General features: G+C 40.4%; 1 protein-coding gene across 18 annotated transcripts in view; it reads left to right on the forward strand.

Moving 5' to 3' along the window:
* CLOCK (clock circadian regulator) overlaps positions 1–12298 on the forward strand; it is a 90280-nt gene that overhangs the window by 40759 nt on the left and 37223 nt on the right. For 15 of the 18 annotated variants that reach the window (XM_043546204.1, XM_037897750.2, XM_043546205.1 and 12 more), the window contains 3 exons: positions 741–831; positions 7024–7083; positions 10087–10235. In XM_043546204.1, coding sequence (XP_043402139.1) covers positions 785–831; positions 7024–7083; positions 10087–10235 — 256 coding nt within the window. In that variant the 5' untranslated portion in view covers positions 741–784. The remainder of the gene's footprint in view (positions 1–740; positions 832–7023; positions 7084–10086; positions 10236–12298) is intronic. The other 3 variants (XM_043546207.1, XM_043546208.1, XM_037897760.2) reach the window with 1 other exon arrangement.

A 12298-nucleotide genomic window follows, 5' to 3' on the forward strand; every position in this document is an offset into this window, starting at 1 on the left:
AGGAAGAACTCAGACCATTTTAGCACATTACCCTGGACTCCTACTACACTTCTCAGGCAAGACAGCAGTATCTCATGGTCAACACTGTCAAACACTGCAGAAAGGTCCAGGAGGATAAGAATGAATGCCTTTTGATAGGATGAGATCATCCATCAGTGCCACTAAAACAGTTTCAGTTTTTCTCCTGCCCCTTTCGGGAACTGTTTTCCCCTTGGCAGTCCTTCAGCATCCCTTTCCTCTTGGGTGTTCTCTCCCCTCCTCCTTTTTCTGGAATGAACAGGATTTGGCTTATATGGCCCCTAGACCACTCCCACTCCCAGCAGCTTCTGAAAGGATTGGAGTCAGTCGCTTGGGATTATTTTTTTCTTCTCCCCTTGTGACAGTTCACTTTGTCACATGCCCTCAAATTTATTCACGTTCTTTGAAATATGGGGCTATATAAAGAATAAAAAGCTGTTGCTGAATACAGAGGTAAATGAAAGTTGAAACTGGCTTAACCCAAATTGATTCATCATGGCATATAGAGAAGTGATGGCCTCTTAACCTCTGTGTCTCGCGAAATAAGATGGTTAGGTTCAGCTATCTGGGATACAAAACTGACATAAAGAGAAGAGGTGGAGGGAAAATAAAGGTTAGAAGCACTTACTCCTTTTGGGGCAAGCAGGAGCTTCATACTTTCTATGAGAGGAAAAACATGTTCTACAAAAGTTACGTTTCCATTTGTTTCTGTTCTCACCCAGGCAGACGTACAAATGTCTACCACAAGACTAAAGTGTGACATGTTATGTTCTTTACCATAAGGACCCATAAAATGAGCTCCATTACAGACAGGTATGTTATTAGATGATTTTGTTTTAAGTGGTTTGTAGGAAAACATTTTGATAATGTATTCTTATTTAAGAGTAGAAGGACTCGTCAGACTTAAGCGTAATGAGGTTTTGATTTTTGGCAAAGTTAAGGTCTGTTAACTACACTTTAGTTATGAATAGATAGCTATGTAGCCATCACATGACGCAGTATGTGTTTTTGTTTAAAATTACATTATTTAAATATGTTTTATATTTGGAGCAGCAGCTGCCTAATTGGAATTGCATTTTGAAATTTGTTGTGTTCTTAGGATTTTTCTCTTGAAAGAACTGATCTCGGGACTTGTTTCAGAATTACTTAAATCCAAGAGCTGGGGTCAAAGTTCTTTCGTAGCAATTTGTGGTCCCCTTTTTGTTATAAAATGCTTTACATTAAAGTTTTGAAGTTTTTAGAAAATGAAAAAAGTTTGCCACTAGTGTATAGAACACAATTTTTTATAATCAATTCATCTATCCAGAAATTAGGGGTAGAATTTTCAAAAGTGCCAAAATGACAGCTTCCCAAGTCTCAAAAGTGACTTGGACCCTTAAGAAACCAGGTTTCATTGACTTTCAGTGAAACTTGGGCTTTTAAAAGTCACTTTTGAAAATGGGACTTAGGCACTTTTGAAAATTCTACCACAGGACTCTCCTGCACTGGCTTATTAAGGAAAAGGAAAGAGTAATTGAACACTTTTCATAACATTACATCCTTCCTCCTTTTGTCAACTATGGGTACTGTAAAATACAGTAGTAACAAACAATACAGTTCTAGTGCTTGCATATATCCATTACACTGTAGGTGTGTGTGCATCCCATGCACCAATGCCAGAGAGTTTTCCTTAGTGGTACCTGTAGGGGCATCCCAGCTCCTTATGCTTTGAACGGAGGGTATATAAAGGGTAGAGCTACCCCACCTCTCCTTCAGTTCCTTCTTACTGTTGGTGGTCAGAGGGTTCTGTGTTCCTCATGAACAAACTTCTTGCTGCTTACCTAGTGGTACTTTTTCTTCTTACCTAGTGGTACTTTTTCATCACTCCGTTTTTTTTTCTTTTCTAATTTTAAAATTTCTGGTTTTAGTGTAAAAAAAAAAAAAAAAAAAAAAAAAATTCCAGTCAGGCGGCCTCAGGGTCTTGCCAAGATCCCTTGGTTTCAAGTCTTGTTTGGTTGCCAAAAATGCATGTCTGTCAGTGAACCTTATTTGTGCTGCCTCAAGTGCTTGGATGACGGCCACAAAAGAGAGATGGGTGCTCCATTTGCAGTAGTTTAAAGACCAGGGCAAAGAAGCTGAGAGAAGGACACCTTCGTTATATCCTTATAGAGGCTGCCCTTAGGCCAGTGTCTGAACCCCCTTGGTTGTCCAAGGGAAGCTTTTTAACGAATCCTTCTTGGGAGTGCTCCTTTAGGTTTACCTGGGAATAGGAGCCACAGGAGATTCCTGTCACTGGGACTCTTGTCTTTGAGGCCGAAGACGGAGCAATTGTGGTAAAAGAAACACAAGAAAGAGGCATTGGACTCCTTGGAATCCACGATACAGGCTTGTTTCACAGAAGGTCACTCCAGTACCAAAGGTAGAGTGACATCTCTGATCATGATGGGGCAACAGCCCATGCTAGTGCAGACAACGCCAGAGGCCTGTTTGGTGGTGAGAGATGTGCTATGCCTATCAGTACCACTGTCACCATTGGTTCAGGGCAGAGATCCTCAGTCGGTACCGGTGCAGGTTCTGAGACTGTCAGCTCTGGGGCACTCTGTTGTTGGTCCATCATTTAAGGGTCCAGTACCACTGTCTTGGCCTCATCCATTCTGGTACCAGCTCCACCCTGTGACACGGTACCATCAACTAGGAAGCCCTCTATGTTTCCTTCAGTGTCACATTCCTGGCATAGGTCCAGATAACTGTTGCTGAGGATCAGACTCAGTACAGCACCACCATGGCTCTTTGAATACTCTGATTCTTCATCAGACTTCAGGGTGGGATTTTGAGTCTCATACTACCAAAAGTCCAGAGCGGTGTCCTGGTCCTTTTCTCTTGTTAACTGTTTTGAGAAGAGTAGAGCCAGGAATTGAGATGGTTGGGCCAGACACAACTGGAACCCATTACTGTACCAGCCTCCTACTTGACCTTATTGAATGCTCCCCAGTATCTAGATCAACATTGTAACTACCTCGCAGAAGCAGATCCCTTAGGAAAGAATCTTTCTGATGGTACTAAGAGGCCTGTGACGGTTGGTACCCATCAGCCTGCGGACTTGCAATTACAGGATTTACCTCAACCCGCTTCCGACCCATAGCCTAATCCAATACTGTAGGACCATCGGCAGGAGCATGTTCCCTTGCCTCCCCTTCATGCATCATCTTCATCACCTGATGAAGCCCTGATACTGGAGGTGTCCTCCCTGGTCCCAGATTACCTTTAAGGTGTACCTTTAAGGTGTACCTTAAAGGAGAATGCCAGCTCTTGGTATACAAGTGGAGCTTGTGAAGGAGAATACCCACCAACTGATTGACCCTGTGCATCTGGCTATGACAGGAAAGGTAGCCCTGCCTACAATGATGCAATTATGCAGGCTATTTAAGATACTGTGGAAAACTCCTTCCTTCATTTCACCTGTGGCAAAATTAATGGAATGTAAATGCCAGGTTTCATCCTAGAGGTTTGAGCAGTTTCGTGGTGGGTCGTCTGGTCTCTCAATCAGCTCTGCAGGGTTCCTTGGATGTGGATTCTGCTGCCAGGGCTATGGGAATGACTATGCGCCCTTGTACCTGGCTCCAGACCTCAGGGGTTCCTGCAGACATACAACAGACAAATGAGGCCCTTCTCTTTCAGGGCTGTGCTTTGTTCTCATCCACATCAGATGAGGCTTTACACACTCTAAGAACCGTAGAGCAGTTTTAAAGCCCTTGGGCCTCTACACTCCAGCTATGAAGAGGACAAAATATCATCTTCAATTCCAGCCTAGACAGCAATATTCCTTCCATCATGCTGACCATTCCAAAAGAAAACAAAGTTTTCAGAGAGGGAGACCTCTGCCTCTTACTTCCTCGGTCTCCTCATCGAGACATCCACAGGCCACGAAGCAGTCCAAGGGGTCACCGAGAGCACCACAGCAGTGTTTTATGTGGACAAACAAGGGGGTACCAAGTCAGACCACTTCTATCAGGAGGCGGTTGAACTGTGGAATTTATGCATATGGAGTTGAGTCGCTCTCAGGATCTCTCACTTGCCAGGTGTTCAAAATGGCCTGGTGGATCACCTGAGCAGATCCTTCAATTTAGACAATGAATGGTCTCGCAACACAGCCATTCTAGCTTTGGTGTTTGGCATAGGGGGTTTTCTGATGGTAGATCTGTTTGCGACTCGGCAAAACAGGAAGTGTCCCTGGTTTTGTTCCAGAGCGGGTCACAGAGCTGGGTCAATCTCAAATGTTTTCCTGTTTCGATAGGATAAGGACCTGGTGTGTGTATATACCAGAGCCCCTGATTCCCAGGTTCATTCTCAAGCTGAAACAAGTCGAGGCAGAATGATCATTATAGCTCCAGCCTGGCTAAGGCAGCCATGGTATTGTGATTTATGCAAACTGTGTACTTGAGGTCACTTGTTGTTGCCACTAAGCAGAACTATGGGTAGGTGTTGCACCCAAATCCTTGAGTGTTGCGTCTCACAACATTCGTTCATCAGTGGTCAAATGCACAGGAGTACACTACTCAGTGACAGTCCAGAACGTCCTCCTTAATAGCAGAAAACCTTGTACAATAACTGCTTACCTGAGTCAGTGGGAAGTGCTTCTCCATCTGGGCAACCTCCTATAATGTGTTCCTGACTCAGTCTAATATTCAAACAATTCTGTTCTTCTTCTTGCATCTTAAGCCGTTGGGTCTAGCTGTCAGCTCCATTAGGGTGCATCTAGCCACTGTCTCAGTGTTTCACTCTCAAATTAATGGTACAGCTGTTTTTATTAATCCTATCATGACCAGGTTCCTGAAAGGTCTAGATTAATTGTGCCCACCTATCTGGGATGCAGGGCCAATTCGGGATTTGAATTTAGTGTTATCTCCTCCTTTATGGATCCTCCTTTTGAATCTTTAGCTCCCTGCCCGCATCTGCATCTCAGCTAAGGTAGCCTTCTTATGACCATCACCTTGACTGATCGCGTGCAAGAGGTAAATGCACTTGGCACTGATCTATCTTATTCCATTTTCTATGAAGACAAGGTTCACCTTAGATTGCACCCTAAATTTCTCTCAAAGGTAGTATCACATTTCACCTGAATCAGACTATACTTAGCAGTTTTCTTTCCAAAGCCACAAGGATGAACAAAGACTGCTTGCTCTGGATGTGCATCGAGCTTTGGCTTTTTACCTGAATAGGACAAAGCTCTCTTGGGTTTCTTCACAGCTGTTTGTTCTGTGGAGCATAGAGAGGTTAACCAATTACAATGACTTTCAAAGTGGATCACTAGCAGTATCACTCTGTTATGCTGCCAAATGTGTAAAGCCTCTGAGGAGGTGACAGCATACTCAATCAGAGCACATTCAGGCTCTGCAGCTTTTGTGGCATATGTCCATGTTATGACTATCTGAAGATCAGCGATGTGGTCTTCCATACATACATTCACCAGACTTTCCGCGCTGGTTGAGACATCAAGGGAAGATGCCAATGTAGGAAGATAATACTACAGTCCCTCTTCCAGAGAGCCTCGGAACCCTACCACCTTGGAGTCACAGCATGGGAGTCACCTACTGCGTAATGGATATATGCAAGACCTCAAAAAAGAAAAAAAATTATTCACCTTCTCATAACTGTTCTTCTTTGAGATGTGTTGCATATGTCCATTATACAACCCACCCGCCTCTTCCAATGTATCGTAGTCTGCCATTCGTTTCCAGTGCAAAAAAACTGAAGGAGTTCAGGGCAGTTCTGCTCTTTATACCCTCTCCTCCGAACATGAGGAGCTGCGGTATGGGCAGAGCCGCCTCTACGGGTACTGCTAAGGAAAATTCTCCAGTATTGGGTGCACAGGATATGCACACACCTTCTAGTGTAATGGACATCTGCAACACATCTTGAAGAACAACAGTTATGAGAAGGTGAATAACAGTTTGTTTACTAGCATCTACTGTTCACAGTATCACAAATTACTTTACAGTATGAGAGTCACAAATTAGAGAGAGAGATGAGTGCAAGGTAAGATTTAGAGGGAAAGTGTTTTCATATCTCGAAGGAAGGAAGAAAGAGTCACAGATTAACTTTCCCAACTCTGAAAAGTTATGGGCAGGCAAAAATTGGAGGACTGTACTAAGTAGACATGGAAATTAGTAGACTAGGTTAGAGAGGTTAGATGGAGAAAGTCTAATATGCGGTGGTTTTGAAAACCAGGAGTGGATTGATTCGCATTTCAAAATAAAGTGCAATATGGTCCTATTTAAGTGAAAGAGTATATTCTGTTGTCTGATGTTTAGAGACTGATTTAGGAACACTGTAAAAGGAATTGCTATAGTCGAAATGAGGCATTGTGTAATGTTTTAGAGTGATATTCGGAATATTCTTTATAGCTCATTTTAAATTGTGTATTTGTAAAATAACATAATAGGATGAAATATAGCACATTCCTCTTCCTTCTAAGCTTAATAATTTATTACCATATATGAAGGATGCATTTTTTTTTTTACTATAAATAACCCTATAATTAAAATTAAGGTTGCAAAATTGCAAATTTGTTGTTGCAAACAAACAACAAAGATCTTATAGCAAAGTGATTTTGTCCTCTCCTTTGTTTGGAAGGACGTAGCAAAGGTACTGTTCAAAAAGATTTAAAACTAACACAGGGTGGTGTAAGCTAAGTATGCAGAGAGGATTGTTTGTGAGGTATCTCATTAAAAACTTAAATATTCTAAAAATAACTTGAGGTATATCTTAGAAATGTCAGCCCTTTCAAAATACAGGGTTTTAGTAAACTATCTATAGGCAACAACTTATAAAGTAGGTGGATTCATGGAAGCTGTTTGGCTTTATAAAACTTAGATCACAATAAAACAGTGCTCCCATATCTTGGGTTAGTTGAACTATTGAATGATAAGCCTCCTTTGCTTGCCATTTTGCGTATTCCTTCTCATAATGTTAGCAGTCTGTGAGAGACTATTGTGCTCTAATGTTGGTCTGTGTTTTCTCTTGTAGAGATGATGGTAGTATTTTTGATGGTCTGGTGGAAGAAGATGACAAGGATAAAGCAAAAAGGTAGTATTTTTAAGTTAGCTTATGCTAAAATGTCCTTTATTTGACTGCTTTGGTAAATCCAAATATATTAACAGAATAAAAATGTGACTATGTGTTTGTAACCATACAATAAAACAGGACTTCCCCGTTGTGTTTGTATGTCAGGTTATGTCATATTTTTTCACATATGGGTTATTTACTTTGAGGTGTTGGTTAAAGGAGTCTTTGAGCCTCAAGTTCAAATATGGCTGTCCCTGTATATGAAGACTGTTATTTCGAGTAATCGGCAGCTTATTCCTTCCCTGTGACAATGGATGTCTTAAGAACATAAGAATGGCCATACTGGGTCAGACCAAAGGTCCATCCAGCCCAGTATCCTGTACACCGACAGTGGCCAATGCCAGGTGCCCTAGAGGGAGTGAACCTAACAGGTAATGATCTAGTGATCTCTCTCCTGCCATCCATCACCATCCTCTGACAAACAGAGGCTAGGGACACAATTCCTTACCCATCCTGGCTAATAGCCATTAATGGACTTATCCTTCGTGAATTTATCCAGTTCTCTTTTAAACCCTGTTATAGTCCTAGCCTTCACAACCTCCTCAGGCAAGGAGTTCCACAGGTTGACTGAGCGCTGAGTGAAGAAGAACGTCCTTTTATTTGTTTTAAACCTGCTACCCATTAATTTCATTTGGTGGCCCCTAGTTCTTATGGGAACAAGTAAATAACTTTTCCTTATTCACTTTCTCCACACCACTCATGATTTTATATACTTCTATCATATCCCCCCTTAGTCTCGTCTTTTCCAAGATGAAAAGTCCTAGCCTCTTTAATCTCTCCTCATATGGGACCCATTCCAAATCCCTAATCATTTTAATTGCCCTTTTCTGAACCTTTTCTAATGCCAGTATATCTTTTTTGAGATGATGGGACCACATCTGTATGCAGTATTCAAGATGTGGGCTTACCATGGATTTATATAAGGGCAATAAGATATTCTCCGTTTTATTCTCTATCCCCTTTTTAATGATTCCTAACATCCTGTTTGCTTTTTTGATGGCTGCTGCACACTGCATGGACGTCTTCAGAGAACTATCCACTATGACTCCAAAATCTTTCTCCTGATTATTTGTAGCTAAATTAGCCCCTATCATATTGTATGTATAATTGGGATTATTTTTTCCAGTGTGCATTACTTTATATTTATCCACATTAAACTTCATTTGCCATTTTGTTGCCCAGTCACTTAGTTTTGTGAGATCTTTTTGAAGTTCTTCACAGTCTGCTTTGGTCTTAACTGTCTTGAGCAATTTAGTATCATCTGCAAACTTTGCCACCTCGCTGTTTATGCCTTTCTCCAGATCATTTATGAATAGGTTGAATAGGATTGGTTCTAGGACCGACCCTTGGGGAACACCACTAGTTACCCCTCTCCATTCTGAAAATTTACCATTTATTCTTACCTTTGTTCCCTGTCTTTTAACCAGTTCTCAGTCCATGAAACGATCTTTCCTCTTATCCCATGACAACTTAATTTACATAAGAGCCTTTGGTGAGGGACCTTGCCAAAGGCTTTCTGGAAATCTAAGTACACTATGTCCACTGGAACCCCCTTGTCCACATGTTGTTGACCCCCTCAAAGAACTCTAATAGATTAGTAAGACATGATCTCCCTTTACAGAAACTGTATTGACTTTTGCACAACAATTTGTGTTCTTCTATGTGCCTGACAATTTTATTCTTTACTATTGTTTCAACTAATTTGCCTGGTACTGACGTTAGACTTACCGGTCTGTAATTGCCGGGTCACCTCTAGAGCCCTTCTTAAATATTGGCATTACATTATCTATCTTCCTGTCATTGGGTACAGTAGCTGATTTAAAGGACAGGTTACAAACCATAGTTAATAGTTCCGCAATTTCAAATTTGAGTTCTTTGAGAAACTCTTGCATGGAGGATCCCTCCCAAACACAGCCTTCGCTGTGATGACTCCAAGGGTATGTCTCACTCCCAGAAGCAGTACAGCCTCCCAATCCGGGTCCACAGACCCCCCACTCCCACTCCAGGCTTGAAAGCCTGAGCTCCAATCCAAGTTGCATGATCTCTGAATAGCAGTACTGTATAGAATAGAACCTCTTCCCAGGTTACTAGCTCAAGTCACAAATAGGTTTGGACTCTCAGATTTCTTTTATGGTGGTAAAAGGCTTTCAAGGCTCAAATTGACTTCAGCTGGAACATGAGTAATCTCCACTTCTTCCTGCCTATAGCTGATTTAGAGAATGACTGGCCAGTAAAAGGCTGTTGTGCCTCAGACCCCAGTGGATTTCTGCTCTTGCAGATGCTCCCCAGAAGGATATGGGTGGCCCCCCAATCTTCACCAATAGGCACAAAGGCATACGTGGCAAGCATCCCGTTCTAGTGGTTCAGACCATCACTGAAATAAGCCCTTGCTGCTGTGAACAGTTGGAGAAGTTCTCAGTCACCAGAGTCAAGTGCCCAGATTAGATCAGTTCTCCCCTTTTTTTTTCCTGCTGACCCACTGCAAGACAAAAAGAAGGCGTGTATATTGCTGGAAATGACTTAGTTTCTGAAACCTCTATTTAACATCCTTGTTCACTACAGTGACTAGTGATCACCCAGGTAAGAGGACAGCATAGTAGCCTAATTTTAAAATAAACAGCTGAGGAATTTTTGTCCACGTCCCTAAGTCCTCCATATATTTAACACTTGTATCATGACCACAAATGAATGGTTAAATGTTTGGCTATTAGAGGAATATTGAATCAATGGTAATATTTGCTGCCATTGTCAAATTTTGTCTCATTTTGGTGTTAATCTGTAAGTAGATGTTCATTGTTATACTCACAGAATTTATACTATCAGTAATATACACCTTTGTAAGAGATGACTCCTCTAACCCTCATCCAAAATTGAAAATTTGATTAAAACCTGTCATCTGTGAAATATTGTTGACACAGTTTGCTTCTGTTTTTATAACATGCTTTCCATTTTTGTCTTTTTCAGAGTGTCTAGAAACAAGTCTGAAAAGAAACGTAGAGATCAGTTTAATGTTCTCATCAAAGAGCTTGGTTCCATGCTTCCGGGTAATGCTCGGAAGATGGATAAATCCACTGTACTGCAGAAAAGCATTGACTTTTTACGGAAGCACAAAGGTAATTCTGTGGTGTAACAAGACAGCTGAAAAATTGGAGTCTTTCGATTGGGTTTTGGTTCAGGCCTTTAATTCTCCCCAGTAACCTGCAAAAGAGCTCCCCAAACCAAAGCTGTACAAGGGATATCTTTACAGATGAAGGATTTCCACATACAGACATCATAAATGGAGTATGTTGTTTAGTCACTCAATAAGTAACCAAGACAAGAAAATGTTGTATGAATAGATTAGCACTGTACAAAGTGCACCAAAATCCTAGTTATAGTTTGTTTTTGTATTGTTAATTTTCCAAATCCTAAAAATTTCTGAAGTCTCCATTTAATTCTATGAATACATCTACACAGCAAAAAAAAGAAAAAAGAAAAAGAAAAAAACACCCAAAAAACAACAATGCAAACCCACAGCTCACAGCAGTGAGTCTCAGAGTTTGGGGCCGAATGTCTATATGGCTATTTTTAGCCCCGCAGCATGAGCTGGAATCAGTTGGCCCAGACTCTGAGACTCTGACCCAGACTCTGAGACTTGTGGTTTTTTTTTTTTTTTATTTTGCTGTGTAGACGTGCCCTGTGTCTCTTTGTGTCTTGTTAGTTCATTCACAAGTATTATGTTTTTGATCCCTTTCATACATAATAATTCTAAAGCTACTTCTTGGGCAGACTTCTGAAGGAAATTAGGATTTTTTATTTTACTTTTGTGTCACTTTTCGGAATGATTTTTAGTAGCTGCTTTATAGTACTGTTAGTGTCTGATCTCTGGGAATAAACTGAAGGATTAGCATTTTCTTGTCGGTCCACTAAGTTATTTTCTGTGTACTTTACTAATTCCATTGAAATCCTCAGTTTAAAGAAACTTCAGTATGACAAGAGAATTTTCTGCTTTGAGAAAATTGCCCTTATTCGTTCCAGTGTCTAAACTAAGGAAGTTTAATAATATATTAACAGGATGGATGATTCTTCCTCTCCACGGTGGTTGAGTTTGATTCAAAAGTATCTTATTTTCTCTCAGTCTTTAAGACAGCCATGGCTTCCCCCACACCTAGTTTTTCCTCTTGTTCTTTACACATTAATATAGCACCTTGAAGTTCATGCTGGTAGATGTGAGATTAAAAAAAAAATTGTTTACAAATGTACTCCTAATTATACATGCTCATTATACTAATATACCGTAAAGTCAGCCTTCCAGACTCAGCAGCTCAGAGTTTATTGCATGCTAGCCAAAAACAAGCAAACTGAAACAAAACACTGTCTACGAGGTAACACCCAGGGGATATGATGAAGAGAAGTTGCCCTCGGCAACTTTTGAGCAGAATATACTCTCTTTCCCAGGAGGAGGTGGAGAAATAGGAAACAGGTAAGGGTAATATAACCCATATGAAACAGATGGATAATATAACAAGCAAAGCTGGGAAGGTGGTACATACATATACTTATCCACATGTTCATATGGTGATTGTCAATACAACTTTCATCACATGAAAAAAGAAAAGGAGTACTTGTGGCACCTTAGAGACTAACCAGTTTATTTAGTTTCTAAGGTGCCACAAGTACTCCTTTTCTTTTTACGAATACAGACTAACACGGCTTTTACTCTGAAACCTTTCATCACATGGTTATGCTTGTATGCCTGTTGTATGTCCTGTATTTGAGTATTATGGTTACTGTCCTAATAGCACCAGATGCTTATTAGAACAATACCATTAAAACAATTAAAATGGAACAAAAAAGAGAAAACATGCACGCATGTATTAATAGATTTAATAACATTAAATGTTTAGCCATTCTGTGTTATATTACTAAGACATGTTTAACATTGATACTTCTGAAAACACAGAAACAAATAAATCCAGTTTCAACCCCCCTATCTCCAAGGAGAGTTAGTCCATGTAGGACACTCTGGAGTTTTTGTAATGTTTTCTTATTGACTAGTTATTACAAATAGGTGAAATATGTTACTGTTTTGTTTCATAATGATTTCATTGCTTGTATTTTTAATGGTTGTTTGCAACATTGGCATCCCAAAACATTTTAAAAAAAGTAAAAACCACCTCTTTAACAAATTAAATTA

Source organism: Chelonia mydas, chromosome 4, assembly GCF_015237465.2.
Source record: "Chelonia mydas isolate rCheMyd1 chromosome 4, rCheMyd1.pri.v2, whole genome shotgun sequence".
Classification (NCBI taxonomy): Eukaryota; Metazoa; Chordata; order Testudines; family Cheloniidae; genus Chelonia; species Chelonia mydas.